This window comes from Rhodofomes roseus, assembly GCF_022264815.1.
Source record: "Rhodofomes roseus strain CIRM-BRFM 1785 chromosome Unknown C8Q71scaffold_14, whole genome shotgun sequence".
Lineage (NCBI taxonomy): Eukaryota > Fungi > Basidiomycota > Agaricomycetes > Polyporales > Fomitopsidaceae > Rhodofomes > Rhodofomes roseus.
This window is the reverse complement of record NW_025952970.1, coordinates 458,361-475,648: the sequence shown is the minus strand read 5'-3', so window position 1 is coordinate 475,648 and position 17,288 is coordinate 458,361. Positions and strand designations below refer to the sequence as shown.

Here is a 17,288-nt window from a genome sequence, read left to right as displayed (position 1 = left end):
AAAATCAAGCTGCCTTGTAGACGCCGGGTGCCCAACTGCTATTCCCAGTAATGGCCTGGAACACAGTCACACGCCATAGGCCGTACGGCTGGGAGGTAGCCCCGACCGCAGGAGTACCGCGAAGACTCTTAGACAGCAGGTCTGCCTCTTCGACGTTACCTGCCAACCCCGGCGCATACATGCAATCGGCATGAGCTCACCTAGATAACGCCAGCCGAGCATACTCGACTCTCTCTCGTTTTCACAGTTGGTCTACCAGGCGACGGCGTGCTCCTGCGCAGATGCTGTGTTAGCAACCCCTTCCGTTGGCGTACAAATAGGATAGTCGAGAGGTGACGACCGCACCTAAGCAGCAGACGATTCAGAGCACCTCTCTCAGCCTCGTCGCTTTTCTCCTCGGTCCGTAGCTCTTCTCTGCGCCTGCAGCTTGAAGACGCGCCGCGAGCCGAGTCGTTCAGCGGCACAGTCCCGATCGCCATGCCGGCAGATACAGTCGAACTCAGACAGGCACGCGCTCGATCTATATCATGTCATCAGAACCGTACAACTGCAAATACTTGTGCGGGCTCACATAGACCGGCCAGAAGTCTGAATGTACATGCGGGATATCGTGCAGACAAGCGTTGTGCTGCAGCGTACGCGCATGCACACCGTGTTGTCCCGTTCGACGTCACTGATCAGGGAAACGTGCAAACCATGTCGAATTCGATCGAAGGCGTGCACGAGACGTCAACTTCGTGGGCTCGCGAGATCAGGAACCCCAGTCGCCGATCTTCCACATAGCAAGATCTGCCAAATGGGGGAAGGCGCATAATATCCGAAATGGCTGTGAGATGTTCTTGAACGTACACGCGGAGTGGTTGAACGACTATCCTTCCCTACTGACCAGCGTGTCTAGATCGAACGCGTTGAGCCCGCGCACGGCCATGAGCCACTCCTTCGCGCGCCGCGCCGCGCGAGACATCTTGACTAGCCTTGCGTAGCTCCCGCAGTTATGAATCCCGATGCCGCGGTAGAGGTCGGGCATAGCTTGTAGATACCAAGCCACGCAGACCCGCGCAGCAATGGGGAGAGCTGATCGGTCCATCTCGTCGATGGGAAGCGAGAAGATGTCGAGCGGAATGCGAGGATAGAGCGACGGGTAATGGGGGCGAAGAGTCGAATCTACATAGAAACCGAGTCTAGAAAGTACGACCACGGGCCGGCGCGTACGACGCGCCTCCGACAGGCTCTGTAGAGGGAACGAACGACGCAGCTACGAGTTCTCAGTGGCCGAGGTGCGAGTAGAGAGCGACTGAGGCGGGATGCCCTGCAGGGAGGGCGGTTGGTTCTGATGAGCACGCAGTTTGAATAGCACGTCGAATCTAGTCCGAAGAAGGGAGCTATACTCAATCACTGATCAGGCCCGCGCGACAGGATAACACAGAACATAGAAGACTGACACTTGGTTCGTGTCTGAGCAACATCTCCCTAGCAGTAGTACTAGGAGACTGCGCTCTAGGATGCAGAGTCAACGGGTGACAGCGAGGGTGTGGTTCAGAAGAGCGGGGAGCCTCGAGGACGTCTCGAGGCTGTGTTATTGCTAGCGGAAGGCCAGAGGCCTGGGGTCCGTATAGTTGTGCTCACGGGTGTAACGAACCGCATGTCGGCGGCTACAGTGGGTCGCGGCAGTGGCGCATACATTCGTCCGCACTGCAGAATGAGATGGCAGTGAATCTAGGATGTACACACATCAGCGCAAGCTGCAACGACCGATGTGCTGCCCTAACCTTAGAGTCATTCTTGGGCGAGGTGCTTACCGATACGTCTGCACGTAACGGGTTCGAGTTGCCCTCACCCGATGGCACCGTCTGTCAGTGTGCGACGACTCATCCGCATAATCGATGTTAAGAGCAGCGTGGAGCCGCAGTTGCAGCCGTGCTAGCTAGTAGGTCAATGATGGTATGTGTGCGAGCGAAGCACAGATGGTCTACTGACCGGGTGCGGAATAACGTCTCAAAAAGGCGGCCGGTGTCGAGTAGCGTGTCAACCGACGCGACATATTGCGAGAATTTGGGGAGAGAGATGAGGCTGCTGAAGCAGGTATGCGGAATGAATGGTATAACGATAACGATGTGGCTGAACGCATCGTGTTGCCCATCGCAGTGTCCGTCCATGTCGATGGGATGAAATTGTCGATTGTAAACGTTGGACTGTCATTGTTACTAGGCGTAGACTTTCGGACGTGTCTAACTCAGGCGACAAAAGGATGTATACCAGAGCGCGTACTGTAGGTCTAAGACCATGATTAGCGTACGGTCATCTAAGCACGAAGTAGTGGCGCACCTGAGCGACAGCACAGCCAGCCCTATTCAAACTCCATCCACATTATCGGCCACAGAATATTCCGCATTACGACCTCACGTCCGATAACGCTCAAGGCCTCCCCTTTGCTCGGGGTCGCTCGTCCGAGGGTGGTAGAGCACTGGTTGAGACCTGTGAGCCTGTCCAGGACGAACGCGTAGACTGCGACAGTTTTCGTGAGCTATATGCGGCAGGACTCCCGTCTTCCCAAAACAAGCTTCGATTGTGGACCCGTTGCGGTCGGTAGTCTACGGGGATCGAAAAGACGGCGGAGAGGATGGCGAGCGCGTCAGCTGGGCTTGCGCGGTTCCAAGTCTAAGCTCCAAGAGACGACAGGATCCGGACAAAGCTGCGCACGTAGTATGGTACCATGATTTCGCGCGACTCGAGGGCAGGAACAGCGCCGTGGTGGCGAGGTGGGGACGCTGGAGGAGGAGGAGGAGGAGGAGGAGGAGAGGGGGATCGGTCGTCAGTGGACGTCGATCGCAGAGCAGACGCGCTAGCGCCGGCTCGGGTGGTGCCGAGATCCATCCGAGCAGATCCTAGGCCTCGCGCGACGCGCGAGTCTCCTCTCGAGTCAGTGGGACTCTCAGTACCGTATCAGTACCGCGACATCTAGCATCCTGTCGTTCAGGTCAACAAGTGCCCTGCATATGGATTCCCATTTCCGGGGCACAGGAATCAGGCCGAACTCAGAAGACAGGGACTCTCATGGCAAGTGTCGGTGGCGACGCGACCGCGTCGGCAGACAGGTCTGTAGATCTCTTTGTGTGTTGCACGACGACTGCAGGCTGACGTGCCGTGTTTATCTCAGTCTCAGCAGAGCAATCCGCGCAGCACAGCCCCGGATTGAGCTACGCCCAGCCGCGTGCCTGCATTGTCCACTACTGGAGTGATGGCTTACCGCGAGATGCGCGGCGGCAATAACCAACGCTAGGAGCACCAGTTGCAGGGGAGGCGCCACCGAGATGGACTATAGCGCATGCGCCAATCCCAAGGTTTGTGCATCGTCGTATACATCCACTGTGTCAGGAACGTTCTTATATGCGTATGTAGCTCCTGCCTAAGCCCCGCCCCGACTACCAACGAAAGCCCTGGGGAAGTCCCGCGTACATACCCTCCACGACGATCCGCTATCACATCTGCAACGTCCTGCGGGACGTTATGTCGGTGTATGACGCGCACAAGTAGAGCGATGCTTATCGGCGCGCGCTGAGGGAACTCGCCTTCACCTCCGCCTCCGGCACCGTTACCGACCGCACCAGCTATATCCTCTGTCCCATCTACGAGCGCGACCTGCCCGCGGCGCACTAGGAAGCGCACGTTGCGCGCGACGCGTACCATCGCCGGCGCGAGCAGTATGCGGACGTCACCGCACTGGTGCGGTCCGCTGAGACGAACCGCGGTGGAGTGTCCGTGACGGGGCGAGGCGGGTGGTATTGACTTTGCGACGCTCGAGGCGGATGCAGTTCAAGGGACCGCGGTTGAGCATAGGGCGGAAGTGACGGTGTCAAACGGTGAACAAGGGGGCTTGTTCGCTCTACAGTCAATCAAGTTCAGCTCGTCGTACAGAGCAGGGCCTGGAGGCTCCAGGTATATGGTCATCACTGGAAGTGTACCTCCCAAGCCTGGCATAACTCCTCCCAGCTTCTCAGCGCTCCTTCGCCGCGCCCAGCGCTTCGTGAACTACGTCGCCGTCACCTGCCACGCCGCCCATACGGGGCGCTTCGACGACGCGCTCGAGCTCGAGTTTCACGACCTGCGCAAGCGCAAGCGTCTCCCTCTCCTGCGGCGCGCCGCGTGCTCGCGGTCGTCGCGCCCGCCGCGACTACGCCTTCGCATCCACCGCGCGCGGCCCGTTCCACCTTCCGCTCTTCGCTCCGCACGAGCTCACCACGCACGCGGTCCCCACCCGCCGCCCACCGACGTGGAGCAATGATCCTCCTTCGCTGCTTCGCGGTCTCATCGAACGACAGTGAACCCCTCATGTATCATGGATCCGTCTCGCCATTTATTCAGATCCATTCGGCACCGCACGCGAACCGCACAATAGCGCGCTCGAGATCAAGTGTGATAGCGAGGTACTAACCTCTTTCGCAGGCACCGAAGACGCCGCGGGACCGGACACGATCGTCTTGCAGCTGCTTTGGTTTCGGAGACGGATGCGTGAGGCTCAACGATAGACATTCTCCCGGTCGATGTTGCCTGCGAGCTGTGCGTCTTGCTCACTGTCACGTCGACCCGGACGCGGTGCACCATATCCAACCTCGAGTTCATCCTGGGGACGAGGATTGGGTGCGGCCTCGTAGGAGCCGCTCTGTCAGAGCTGTGAGTGGCTGTGTCTATTGGGGTGTCTTCGCGCCTGGCTGACCGTTGCTCTATTACGGCAGAGGAACGCACCATGCAGGCCGTGTGCGGACTGGTTCTCATAACCTCGACTTACATGCCGTCTTTGTGTGCGGGTACTGAGGGCGCTCCGCCGACTCAGATGAGTCTGTTGCCACGCTATTCTGCGTTAACGTTATCGGTAATACAAATGGAAGAAGTGATAGTAAAACATAGCGGTACGTCGCCGATATACGGTGCTGTGCCCTTGGCCACGACTCCTGGGCGCACCATGACCCGTGCGGAAGGCGTTGTACTTGGGTACTGGCATGATTCGTCGTATCCAGGTCCCAGGACACCGATCGATACGGAGTGACACTGACCCGCGGATTGTACAGTTTCATGTGAATGACAGACGTATGTCGCACTAGGAACCTCAGTCCGATTACAGCTTCCAACACAATGGATCATAAGTAGCAAGGTAGATTAACAGCATACGGTCAACGATAGCGTAAAGCGCAAGCAATGAGTCTTAGTGACGTTGTCCTAGGAGGTCACGGAAAGGGCGTTGGTATGGGAGGCCGCCGTTTGGCGAGAAACTTCGCTGTGCGGAAGAAGTGCACCGTACTGAGCACCGCACGCTCGAAGACGGTCTCATCTTTGTACACTAGTCTCGTTCGGAGCTTCCACCACGAAAGCTCGCGGGATATCGCGTCGAACCGCGTCTCGACCTCCGCGATAGTCGGGCGCTTCTGCGGATCGCTCTGCACCATGTCGGCTACAAGCTGCTCTATGAACTCAAAGCCACGGTATTCCTGAAGATATTCCGGGTTAGTATATGCCATGCAGCGCAGCGTGGGAGTTCGGATACTCGCTTTCGAGAAGGTTGTCCGTATGAGATTCCCTAGGTAGTAGATGTCGGTGCGGAAAGGGTCGGCGGGCACGTCGTATCCATCTTCTTGGAACTCTGGGACGGTTCTGTCGCCACCAAATACCGGCAATTCCAGCGGCGGACCGTCCGCCGGATCGCACTTGCGGGACAACCCAAAGTCGATGTAAAAGTATCTTGGTGGGCGCTCAGTGCGACTGCAGTGCCTTGCCCATCCGGAGAAGTCACGCGTAAAACTGGGCACTTGAGGACACTGCGGACAAACCCCTTTGTTTGGCGTCGGATAAGTCTCAGATCATCGTTAGAATGAGTATATCATCTCGAAATCCGAACATGAATTATTATCGGTGACCGAACATTGAAAGGCACGGCTCCTCATTGGCTGCCTTTCAATGTTCGGTCCAGGAAAATAGATAATATTCGGATTTCGAGATGATATACACGTTCTGACAATGTTCTGACGATGTAAGCGCTCCGTGCAACCTACTTTGTCCGCAGTGGGATGCCATAGCTTCTTCGTATACATTGGTATGACATCCATCATGACGTTCAGTTTAAAGATATCACTGGTTCAAGCAAGTCAGGATTGCGACGGTGTACAGTAGTAGATGCTGCCGCACCGATGCGCAACGTGATGTTCATGCATAAAGTGCAGTCCCTTAAGTACCTGTCAGCAATGCACGGGTATTGATACGAGGCTTGTGCATGTACCTCAATTGCCTGCTTGAAGAAGGCGACAGCCTCTCCAATCGTCACGATTCGTCAGGAAGTCCGGCGCATCGAATTTTTTGAGAAAGGGCATGACAATCATTGACTTGTTGAGTTCGGATGGCTCCTGCAGCACCTCGAGGATGCGGACGCAATGGTTCCGCGGATCTTTGGTTGACTGCTCAGACGACAGGAACTGTCCGATTTCAACCTCGAACGGATGGACGGCGGTGTCAATCGCCTTCAGCGTCACCAGCATACCATCCGACTGCTGGGTGGCGTCTAGGATAGTATCCACCTGGTAAATGAGTAAAGCGCGATGCCGAAGATTCTGAAGATCGAACGTACCAACGTCCTTTGACTATCTTCGCATCATTCGTAATCCTTGTCCGTACCCAGCCAGGAGGGCTTCCAGTCTGGTGCGTAACGCGGGCGCAAGACGTATCCATGCTCCCGAATCCATGGCTGTCGATCGCGCCAGAAGTACTCGTGCCTTGCGAGTCCGCCGGCTGTTGGCCCGGGGGCAACTGGTGCGTCAGTCTCGGGGTTGGATGGCTGCGAAGTCATAGAACACTAATGACTGCCAGGGTCAGGTGGAATAGCCACAGAAAGAGTCTCACAACATAACGCAGGGGGTGCGGACCAGGTGGACCTTCTACGACGGTCTATTGTTTGTTCAAGTCGCTATTAAGTCACCGCGACCGCGATGTGAGCGTCGGTACTGTGAGCGCCTATTCGCTCAGGGCGAGCAACACACGGTCACGTGTGCGTGTCGCCAACGTTCTCCCGTGCGTCGAGCGACGTGCGCCGTCAACGCACTACGCCCGCCCTCCCGACCGCACCCCATCGCATACGTCAGCTACTGTCATGCTGCGCCGCTCCATGACCCGCCTGCGCGACGACCATGGCAGTGAACCTCCGACGTCGCGTCAGACGCATCGAGAGACCGCATCCCCTTCCGAGTCCGCAGTCTACCTCAACGGCACTACTGGCACAACAGGCCCCGACGAAACTCTGGGAATATAGAATTAGAGAAATATCGCGTGGTATGGCGTACAGGCGGAGGGACTGCTTCCTCGCAATGTTGCGCAAAGACTTGGGATCGTGCAGGTACGCGGTCGTGCAGCGTTCATTACATTGACACAAAGCATACATCCAGTGTCCCAAGACTGCTGTACAGGAACCCGCTCGACTTGTCTCTGTCGTGGGCTCCTCATCTCCACCTCGCGATCGAGCTTGCTCAATCCCGCTGGTCACTTGGCCGCACATGAAACACGGCCGCCCGGCGTTCACGTGTGTGTGCTGCTGTCAGTCCTCGGGGATCCAGAAGTCGCACGGCTGTTCTATGTAATATATCGAGACACGTCCGTCACGCTTGCCATTCACGCTCGCCGCTTTGGGCAGTGCCGCCGGTGGCCTCTGCCATCTGCTTCCGCGGCCATCACCTGCGAGTGCATTTGGGATAGCCCTCCTCTTCCCACCACGGGTCGTGCTATCCCCGCTCTCGCTGCTCGCCGTTGCTGGGCCCCTTCGATCGACTGCGAGCAAGGTTGCGGACGGACCCGCCGCGCTCTCTGCTTCGTCCAAGGGCGACAGCGTGCGCGGCCTCTGTGTCCCTCGCTCCACGTGTCCGGGGCGTGTGTGCGTCCGCCGCTCTTGCGACGCGGTGGAGCCGCAGCAGACGGCGGCGCGCGGATCCTCGCAAGACGACCAGCACCGCGCGCCCGCTGCCAGCGTCCAGACGTCGCGTCCAGACGTCGCGTCCAGACGTCGACGACCCGTCGCTCTTCCATCGACCCGTCCGCGCTGCCTCACGCGCCAGTGCATATGTACTCTCGCTCACCAACACTCGCCCCCTGCCCCCTCTCTCTCTCATCTCGCGCAGGCAGCGTCGCACACGGACGTGCGTAGAGACATCGCGTACCAGCGACCAACGGCAGAAAGGAACGAAGGACTTGTTGTCCTTGCGTGTCATTGCCCGCGGTGAGCGTTTTGCAAATCACAACGGGTGGCTGAACCGGAGACGCGTCTTCGACCTGCACTCGACCCTCATGCTCAACGACCCGGCCACTCGCGCCCACTGCCCCTCCGGTACATCTCATAACGCCACGAACATCGACGGCGACGCTGGACGGAGCACAGCGGACACCGTGCAGACACGCCGAGACGCCGTCCGAAACGACACGCCGAGACGCCGTCCGAAACGACACGCCGACTGTTCAGCACCTGCCACACGACTTCACCTCGTCGCGCAAGTCGCGTCTGGTGCCCATCGCTTGTAAGCTGCTTTTCCGCACTCTGTTATCTGGGGCGGCCGCTCGCTGGCACAGTCCGTCGCGAGTTAGCGCCGCGCGCGTAGCCCCACTCGACGACCGGCACTCCTCGCTAGCAGCTCACGCGCCGCGCGCCTTCACCGGACGCGTACTTCCATTCACGCAGCCTGGCGGTGGCTACTCACTGCTTCGTGCGCGTGGCTACCCCTCTCCCACACACCCCGCTGGTTCACCTATGTTGGTTTCCCTTCCACCTTTCCGCGGCCGTTGCTTCGCGGTAGGTGCGGCTCACAGCGCGGTACGACCACATGTCGACGAACATCCCGACCGCCTACACTGTACGGCACCGTCCGCTACGGCATCCCGCGGATGCGTTGCACGCGATGACCCGCCGGGCGCGCGCTCACACTTCGGCTGGTTAACAACCCTGCGTCCCATTCGTCGCGGACTCCCATGCGACGGGGCATCAGCCTCCGCTGGTTCCACCGCGACCGAGACCGTTCTCGTGCTCGCGGTGATGCGAGGTTCAGGTCGATAGGCAATGTACGCTACGGAATGTCGTGAGCGCGCAATTGAACCAGGCACTGGGGGTCGTGTTTAGCGGACGCCGTCAACGAACGAGGTGCCGGTGTGCTTTCTGAACACTTACCAAAGTGGGAGGGAAACCATGTGCTCCGCCACGCGACGAGCCGCCTCTACAACGACATGAAACACGGCTCATTCGGAATGAGCAGGACTGCGTACCGTGGACCTACAGCCGTGCGAGGCGTGAGTGCGCTCGCGACCACTCAGCGTCACCGTACATTTCTCAGTACCAGCGGAACTCTCCTGACCCACCCCAGCACCGCCGGTTCGGTGAGTGTTTGCGCAACATTGCCCGACGAGTGACTCACTCATCGGCCACAGCTCATGCCCTCCACCGGCTCCCCGTCGACCCACCAGTGGGTCCGCCGCTTGAGAGCGGTCCGACAGGAATCTGGACCGGCGGTGTCAGCCCTGTACACCGTCATCCGCGAGCGTGCACCTACCGCTACCGGCTACGCGCGACATCGCTGCTGACCGGACAGTAGCTGCGGCGGTGACGTTACCCGCAGCGAGACAGCGGTCAGTCAATCCCTCCAGCAGAGCGAAGCAGAACTCCGCTCGCAGGTTGACGAAAGTGGCGTGGCGGCGAGTCCAACGTTCGTGCCGCGGATCGCGGTCACCATGCCACGTCGACGGGGAGAGCAAGCGCGCTGAATAGAGGGAGAGGGAAGAGGGTAGCGAGTGGACAGAGGTGCGTGGGCGAGCGCTGCTTAAGTGAGTGGCCAACAATACGGATGTTACAGTGTCGGAAGACGAACTGTCTTCCCGTATCGTTGTCAAGGGTCGGCTGCGGACGCGGCCTGCAACTGTGGCGGCTAGTCCATCGGACGATCGTTCGGCACTCCAAACGACTTCGCCGATCTCAAGCGCAATTCAGTGCCTTGGGAACGAGCGAAGTAGTATTCAGTCCCGGCACCGCGGACGCACGCGCACCCGATGAGTCGAACTTATCTGCGAGCGCGCACGGAGATTCGGGTCCATTTCGTGCGCTGCCGCAGGTGAGTAAGTACCATTACAGTGTCGGAAAACGCGCCGCGCGGATCGGTGGTCGTCACGTCCGGCGCTGGCTGGTCCCGATTACGTTCACGGTGTGCGTATGCTGCCCTCGATGACGGTACGCTGCTGGCGACATGGTGTGCTCGCTGCGTAGGACCGGGGTGTCTGTGCGGACCTGTCTCCCCGCAGCCGTCGTGCTTCAACGCGTCGACTTGCGCAACTGGATCCTACGGCATGACCGTTATCCTTGTATTTTCGGAGACTAGCAGTTCATCATTGTATGAACGGTGTGTGGCCTGAACGGAGTGTGCGCGCTGTCCGCACTGTGTGCCGAACGCAGTGTTCGTCGACTCAGGGTGATTGACCAATCAGTAGGTGTGGACGGCGATACGGCTCCTTGTGTGGGTCGAGTTTCGAATGTACTGTGAAACCGCAACAGAACGCCTGTGCATTCGGTGAGTGAGCTGGAAGCAATTGAGTGTCAAGACGGATAGTTTACCTACTTGAGTGCTGGGTGTTGCACCTGGGCTGCCAGGCTGCAGAGATTGGCCTTGTAAGACCTCACAGACAGGGGGAGGTGCAGGCGTCGCCGATAATACATACATGTATCTTCCCTTACAAGTCGCGGTTCCGGACGGCGTCCTGGTCGGTTGTGGTGCGTGTTCTGTGCGACGAGTGTCACTCTACATTGTCTCACACGCAACCAATACTCACGACGTGGCATGAATAGATACTTTATGACTTATTCGTCCTGGTCGTTGTCGTCGTGAACGCGTTCAGTAAACCACGGCGGAGTGACATGGACATCATTAGAGACCTGTACACCGATGGGTTCCTGATATTCCTGGTGCGCCTTTCTGATCACCGCATCCTCACTTCAGTTCTGACCGCGTTCTACAGGCCTTCCTCGGTGAGACCTCTGTCCTGCTGCATGAGAGACCCGCTCATGGTATCCTCAGTATTCCGTGTCTCGAGGCTGTTGCCGAGTACCATCGGCGGGGTACGTGGCTTCTCTTGTCAGGACACCGTAGCGTATCCGCTCAAACGACCCCCAGGGAGACGACGTACTGTTGACACCTCTGTGCGTTCTCTCTTCTGGGGTGTGCCAGCGCGCTCGACTGAACGTCATTATAGCATCTCGTGGTCACTGGAAGGTGTGCTGAACACGCGGCTCTACTACAAAGTCAAGGACCTCGAGGTGCATCGCAAGCACTGCACGCCGTTTGCGCTAGGCGGCGACACTCATACACGGCAACGATCCGGGGTTCTCGAAGTTGTAGTGAGAGGGCATCCGATCCTACCGGGAAACCGTCCAAAGCATCATAATTGTTCGAACACGGTATTCGGGAACATTGTATTTGCGATATTCGACAGGCGCACCGTCTCCTAGGAGACTACGTATTCGTCACGAGAAATCCTGTTCACTACAACTCGTGCATAACCCACCAGACAAACCGTTTGTAATGAGGATCGAAATCGTAGGGTGGTCGATCAAGCGAGAACGCACATAGCCAGGAAGTCAGTCCTTTGAATCACAACATAATATAACCCATCTTCAAGTACTTGCAAGCACAGAGTATGACATCTGCGAGTCAGAGGTTTGAGAGCTCAACGTCTGCCTCCGACATTCCCTCCGGGTCGACCGCGCTGTTCCGTCCAAACTGTATGGACGCTGTGCCATGAGTAGGCAGGTCACCGTTCGTGGTCGTAGACCGGGTACCATATGCCGTGGCTTGTAGGAACCGATTTGAAGGATCGACGGCATCATGCATGTTGAGCTGCATTGCATGTCATCGGAGCGTATCAAACGCACATGGAGGGAAGTACGCACCAGTAGCCTTGATGCCAGGACGGAGAATGCCATTATTGCTACCCTTTGATTCCATGAGTTGTGAGAGCCTTGTCGTACACCCGTCGGAGCTGACTTACGGGAAGAATGCCGCGAATAGTCCATTCTACAACGAGATCCAGTCAGAATAGTGGTTCACAAGGTTCGATGTAAGACGCTTACCCCGGCTACTTTCCACCCAACCACGTTTGTGACAATGGCAAGCACGACACCTCCGAAGTAGATCACCGAGTCCCGCAGCAGAACATAGATTATGGCCGGCCGTCTGTCTTCGAAGATCAACTGCATTGATCTGAAGAGCGAGAGGACTAACAGCAGGGTTTCGAACGTCAACATCGGCAACCAAAACGTCCACGCCCACGGCTTGATACCACTCGGTATACAGCCTGTGATTTCTTGCAGAGGGCCTGGCAGCGGTTCGACTGTGGTCGTAGCTTGTCAAGTGCACGCATTCCGGCACAAGTCACTCAGTGCACTCACATACAGAGTCGTGTGCAATGATACCAATAATCGTGCTCTCGCTTGAGATGACACCTACGTAGAAGATGCAAAGGAAAACAAGAATTTTCCTATTACACCCATAGAGAGCGTAAAGGCGCATGATGTAGACAGCTATGTCACATTGAACGATCATAAGACTTGATAGTATGGCTGATACTCACTGCAAATCGAAATTTCATACGGTATGGAACCGTACGACAAGAAGTTCATCCAATTGCTGCAGCTTTCGTAGAATTAGCCATAATGACATGAGTGTAGATTGCATGATGCGAGTCACGACCTACAACTGCGCGAAGTTATGCATCGGCTTTTACACGAATGACGATCGATGAACGTACCTTTGCGTCTGAGTTATGAACGGTAGCAAGCACTATGGAAGGTGTCAGTCCGACTCTTGGAAATTTATGTAGTACAGACCAATATTGTCGAATCTACGAACCGGTGAGCAATGGCGACGACATAGCCGAAATAGACTTAATACGTACATGAGGTTGAACATGCTAATCAAACAGGGTGTGAATATTTACATCAGAACTCATGTTCCCTTGTGAACCACACTCACGGCCAATATCGGTTCTGATGAATTATGAGAAACTCAGCCGGCGGTTCCAGTTTTCGAAAGAGTATATGCGCGGCTTACCCAGTAGAAGAGAAGATTCGTCCATAGAAATCTGCCTTGCCAGATATATCTGACCTATCAAAATATGGTCGATGAATCAGTGTCGAGAACCCGAGTGGCAGACGTACTTCATCGGCAAATGTCAGCACTATATGGAAGTGTAACGATTACGTGAGCGGGCAGTGACAACAGTATTGAGATCAGGCATACACCAGTCGTACAGCAAGAGCGCGAGAGAAAGTGCTAGAGATTAATGCTCTTTAGCTCCCATGAGCAGTCCGGAAAGTGTTGAATACTCACCCCACATCATACGCGTAATATGATAGTCTTCCATGGCGCTCTTCAACAAGGCCTCCTCCGCGTTCAGAAACGCAGTCAGTGGAGAAGTTGCGTTCGGTGAGCTGGAAGGTTCCATTGGGCTGAGCGTTCAACTAGCAAGCGGCTCGATGCATTATCTGTAGGTCGTGACGTTGCTTTTATGTATCGTGCCAGAGAGTATTATGATCATCAAGAAGGCATATACAACCACAGACGTACACGTCCTTCGGCGATAGAATGCACCTGGCAGGTGCACTGGCTTACTGATGAGAATCAGTAGATTTGTGCACATGCACGCCGAGTTAGGGCTGCCGAGACAGCAGATATGCCAGCGGGTAGCCATGAGTTCAAGACGACATGGAGCTGGTCCCTGGAGGGTTGATGACAGGTGAGCGTTTGTCTAAACTTTACAAACAGGTGAAGAGACCTACTTCACTGAGAGTTACGTCTACGGGCGGTCAGTCTTGCGGCGCCGATAGAGGTTGGCAGGTGGACACGCGCAACAAATCTCTGTAGTTCCGCATGAAGGCGCTGTGCAAACGCTGTCTAAACGGGCAGTGGCAGATCCCTCGTATGAAGTGAGCACCGCCCTTCGAACAGTGGTATGAATCACCCGTGTGCTGGTCCCTGGACGAAACCCCAGTACGACTAAAACAGGTGACACTCGTACCAGTACTTACTGTTGAATACGATGCCAGTGGCAGTCCTCCTCCTCCTCCAGCGGTGGTCGAACAGATGACAGGTCAGACAGGCGCCACTATGAGCCGCCTGCGATCGTTAGACGCCCAATCCGCATCATGCCCGTATGTATGCCCTCGAAGTCAAGAATGACAGGAACGTGTTGCTGACGCGCTTTACCCTATGAGGTTCACAACCTGTCCTTCCGAGGTGGCTTCATCTTCGGTTGCATACGAATACTTCGGGCATAAATGACACACACAGGGAGAATCAATCATTCCATGCCGCTGAACGTCTACAGGAACAAGCTTTGTCCGAGATCAACAATGAACACGATAACATGGCCGACGACGTCCACGTCAAGCAACATGAATCTTGTTCTAAGCGCAGAATGAGTTCCGAATGGCATGGACAATGTCAAATTGTCTACTGACCGGTTCACTTCATCTTCGGTCGCCGCGCTTCGAATAGGGCTACCACTCCCACCAACTTCACTTCCACTTCTTCGAAACAGCCCTCCAGAGCGCGCTTGAGTTCATCGAGGGTGTCGTCCGCATTACCAAATATGCCTTTCTTGTTGTACAGGCCCATCAAACGCCTGCCGAACCAATTGTGCGACACCCCTGGGCCTCGTCCCAGTATGGTCGCGCCATACAGCACGCCGTCGGGTCGCAGAGCGTCCGCCAGATTAGCGAGTACCTTCGGTCCCTTGTCCTCCATTCTGCCCGGGAGACAATGGAGAAGATAGAATAGGGAGACAGAGTCGAATCGTCCGCGAAGGCTCTCGGGGAGGGGTTGAAACACGTTATGTTGGACCTCGTCAATGGTCCCCTTGTACCCCGCGTGGCGTAGTCGCGATGTCGCAGTGCTCAGCGTAGCCTCGTTAAGATCGACTAGGGTGACGTTCCCCGTCTTTGAGAAAGGGTGCACTGATTTCGCCGGGTAATACCCGGTGCCGACACCCACGTCTAGATGGGCACTCTCGCCCAAGTTCTTATGGAAGAACGGAAGGAGAGTGGAGGTCGTAGAGCATCGCCATGCCCAGGCATTGGAGACGACGAGGACGACGATATTGTATAGATGCAGATTGAAGCGTGAATAGATGCGAGCCGAGGGATCCATGCTAACGCGGTGCGTGAGTCCGATGAGGCTGGGGTACAAGATCAGGGGCAGAGTGCTCGGTGAAAATTACCGCGATAGTACCTCTTATGCGACTTCTCAAGGATCGAGCAGAAGATCAGAACATGGGTTCGGATAAGGCCGTATTCGGCTGACCATGTACCATCTATCAGTAATTGACTAGGTTCGGCGGTCGTGGGCATGTGCCAATCAAGGAAGAATAACTCACATAACCGTATCATTCTTCGAATGATATCGAAGGGAAACCCGTTGAACCGATAGTGCTGGAGCTCCAGGTCGGCTCTTGACGCTTCAAGGGCCGCTCTTGCTTTCCTCTGGCCGCAGGGCGCGGGCCCGACAAGGGCGACAGAAGTCGGAATCGGTACCTGGCCGCTGGATGCTGGACGCGCAGGCAAAGATGGTTGCGCGAGACACATGCGATGGCAACACGCCTGCTCGGTTGGTATGTCATGTCATTGTCCATTGTCAACAGCTACCTATTAACTCTTCACTTAGCCGCTACCCACCTGCTCGCCTCGCGCAAGCCCGTCGACCTCCGCATACACACGCCCGCATCGCCCGTTTATCCGTGCCGTCAATGCTACCGTGACACAGCCACCATCCAGCGTGCATTTGACCAGGAAGAGCACTTCCAGGATTCCGGTAGGATGACGTGAATGCCCTGCACGCGACCGTCAGTCACGCACCAAGCCGTACTGATCAACCTCACCTTGTCAAACCTCGTCACTCGTTCTCGCCTCAAGCATGTCTATGAATTGCCATGTTCACGCGGTCGTCTTCAAAGGCGGTCGTCCGTGTCCGGGGTGTGGCTAAGCCACGTCGCGCGAGTGTCCGCAAGTCCCCAGAAGCACCCGTACACCTCCCGGCCAAATCGGTACACGCTCAGCGGCGCTGCGTCACGTCGTCCTCCAGGAGACTGTCAGTCCAGGCAAACGTCAAGTTGATACGAGCTAACATACCGGTCGGCCCTTGCATGCATCGCGCAGTGGTCCTAGGAGAGATTGCGGCGAACCACTGCGGTGATTGGACAGCACACAACAATCTTTCGACTTTTTATGCTGCCGGTTTGAACCGCAGGTCCGCGACACGTACGAAGCAGTAGGAGTCGTACCTTCCTAGAGGCGGTGCTTCACCAACTGCCCTCGAGCACTGCCGTATCGCCGCTGATGGCCAGGGGGTCACGAGCATGAGCGCCGTGGGCTTGAGGGACTGACTGTCCCACTCGCGCACGAAGTCCTCTGCACGAATAACAGTCAGTTTCGACTCGCCGCTCTCCTTGACGGCTTACCCTCCGGCTACTACCGGCTGACTCGCGACGAGCCCGCCGGTTTTTTGGATCGTCATCCCCGGTGTGCCTTGTTCGCGCGTACCGCCAAGATCTAAGGTGTGTGGTTAGTGCAGGTCAAGTCCCCGAACTGACTGTTGTCTCACTCACCTGTGGCTCGGGCGTACTGTTGACAACGCGGCAGCGCGCTTCGTGAACCTTCAGACCCGCTGCACATGTTGACCTGGCTCACGCGACATGCAGACGATGTATGTCAACGCAGGCGCATGCTCAAGGCGGTCGGTACGTGACCGAGATCCCCCATCCTAAGAGACATGGTCAGCCGCCGCCTATCCTCCCCTCCGAGCCTCGCGCGGATGTCGACGTCACGCATCCGTACTCATTCATGACCAAGTCGCCGCTCCCCGTCAGACGCCTCGACTATCGCTGCCTGCGAGGGCCAGTCATCGACACGCCTGGTATTCTGGCAACCCCCTACCGAGAACGTGAACACGCTGGAGATGGCTGGGAGCATAAGCACCGTTGAGTACATGCGTGCTATGTTCTGTGGACGCGTACCTTCGGATGCGCGACTCGCAGTTGGTGGACGACTACGTCGGTCATCCCGTTCTCCTCGACCTTCCCGTTGACTCCCGCTTTGCATGGTGTGGCACGGCACCTACATGTGCGCATGACGCCCTCCGAGTCCGCGTTGGTGGTCTCCTCGGATCTGTTCCGGCTTCCGGTCGAAAGCTCTACAGTTTCAAGTTCCACGTGGGTCATCGGAGTCTTAGGTCACT

General features: G+C 56.7%; 6 protein-coding genes across 6 annotated transcripts; 2 read left to right on the top strand and 4 right to left on the bottom strand.

The window, feature by feature from the left end:
- Positions 1–200: 200 nt before the first annotated feature.
- Positions 201–751, bottom strand: C8Q71DRAFT_908732 (uncharacterized protein). The gene is made up of 3 exons (XM_047929005.1): positions 572–751; positions 346–520; positions 201–273 (listed from the first exon to the last, which is right to left on the bottom strand). The coding sequence occupies exons 1-2, from the start codon at positions 643–645 to the stop codon at positions 376–378; spliced, it is 219 nt and encodes a 72-aa protein (XP_047777378.1). The 5' UTR covers positions 646–751; the 3' UTR covers positions 201–273; positions 346–375.
- A 2,560-nt stretch (positions 752–3,311) lies between these two features.
- On the top strand, positions 3,312–4,282 carry C8Q71DRAFT_859238 (uncharacterized protein; the record flags this gene model as incomplete). The annotated part of the gene is made up of 3 exons (XM_047927604.1): positions 3,312–3,341; positions 3,400–3,509; positions 3,916–4,282. 3 exons carry the CDS (start codon positions 3,312–3,314, stop codon positions 4,280–4,282), a joined length of 507 nt encoding a protein of 168 aa, XP_047777377.1.
- Positions 4,283–5,222: 940 nt separating this feature from the next.
- On the bottom strand, positions 5,223–6,832 carry C8Q71DRAFT_797679 (uncharacterized protein; the record flags this gene model as incomplete). Its single annotated transcript, XM_047925760.1, has 4 exons — positions 5,223–5,800; positions 6,296–6,563; positions 6,614–6,630; positions 6,661–6,832. 4 exons carry the CDS (start codon positions 6,830–6,832, stop codon positions 5,223–5,225), a joined length of 1,035 nt encoding a protein of 344 aa, XP_047777376.1.
- A 4,086-nt stretch (positions 6,833–10,918) lies between these two features.
- Positions 10,919–11,509, top strand: C8Q71DRAFT_859236 (uncharacterized protein; the record flags this gene model as incomplete). Its single annotated transcript, XM_047927603.1, has 5 exons — positions 10,919–10,966; positions 11,020–11,029; positions 11,079–11,119; positions 11,175–11,200; positions 11,254–11,509. The coding sequence occupies 5 exons, from the start codon at positions 10,919–10,921 to the stop codon at positions 11,507–11,509; spliced, it is 381 nt and encodes a 126-aa protein (XP_047777375.1).
- Positions 11,510–11,610: 101 nt separating this feature from the next.
- Positions 11,611–13,680, bottom strand: C8Q71DRAFT_128812 (uncharacterized protein). The gene is made up of 13 exons (XM_047916464.1): positions 13,626–13,680; positions 13,394–13,561; positions 13,110–13,163; positions 13,032–13,045; positions 12,955–12,969; positions 12,887–12,900; positions 12,808–12,839; positions 12,631–12,692; positions 12,449–12,580; positions 12,131–12,390; positions 12,049–12,074; positions 11,951–11,993; positions 11,611–11,897 (listed from the first exon to the last, which is right to left on the bottom strand). Exons 2-13 carry the CDS (start codon positions 13,501–13,503, stop codon positions 11,712–11,714), a joined length of 948 nt encoding a protein of 315 aa, XP_047777374.1. The 5' UTR covers positions 13,504–13,561; positions 13,626–13,680; the 3' UTR covers positions 11,611–11,711.
- Positions 13,681–14,379: 699 nt separating this feature from the next.
- On the bottom strand, positions 14,380–15,206 carry C8Q71DRAFT_859234 (S-adenosyl-L-methionine dependent methyltransferase; the record flags this gene model as incomplete). The annotated part of the gene is made up of 2 exons (XM_047927602.1): positions 14,380–14,464; positions 14,527–15,206. The coding sequence occupies 2 exons, from the start codon at positions 15,204–15,206 to the stop codon at positions 14,380–14,382; spliced, it is 765 nt and encodes a 254-aa protein (XP_047777373.1).
- Between the last annotated feature and the right edge of the window lie 2,082 nt (positions 15,207–17,288).

Coding starts and splice junctions, on each gene's coding strand:
- C8Q71DRAFT_908732 (XM_047929005.1), bottom strand. CDS start 645: ATGCGCGTACGCTGCAGCACAACGCTTGTCTGCACGATATCCCGCATG. Junction 521..571: donor CAGACTTCTGGCCGGTCTAT/GTGAGCCCGCAC, acceptor GACATGATATAG/ATCGAGCGCGTGCCTGTCTG.
- C8Q71DRAFT_128812 (XM_047916464.1), bottom strand. CDS start 13,503: ATGGAACCTTCCAGCTCACCGAACGCAACTTCTCCACTGACTGCGTTT. Junction 12,391..12,448: donor CATTGCACACGACTCTGTAT/GTGAGTGCACTG, acceptor CTACGACCACAG/TCGAACCGCTGCCAGGCCCT. Junction 11,994..12,048: donor CTATTCGCGGCATTCTTCCC/GTAAGTCAGCTC, acceptor ATGGAATCAAAG/GGTAGCAATAATGGCATTCT.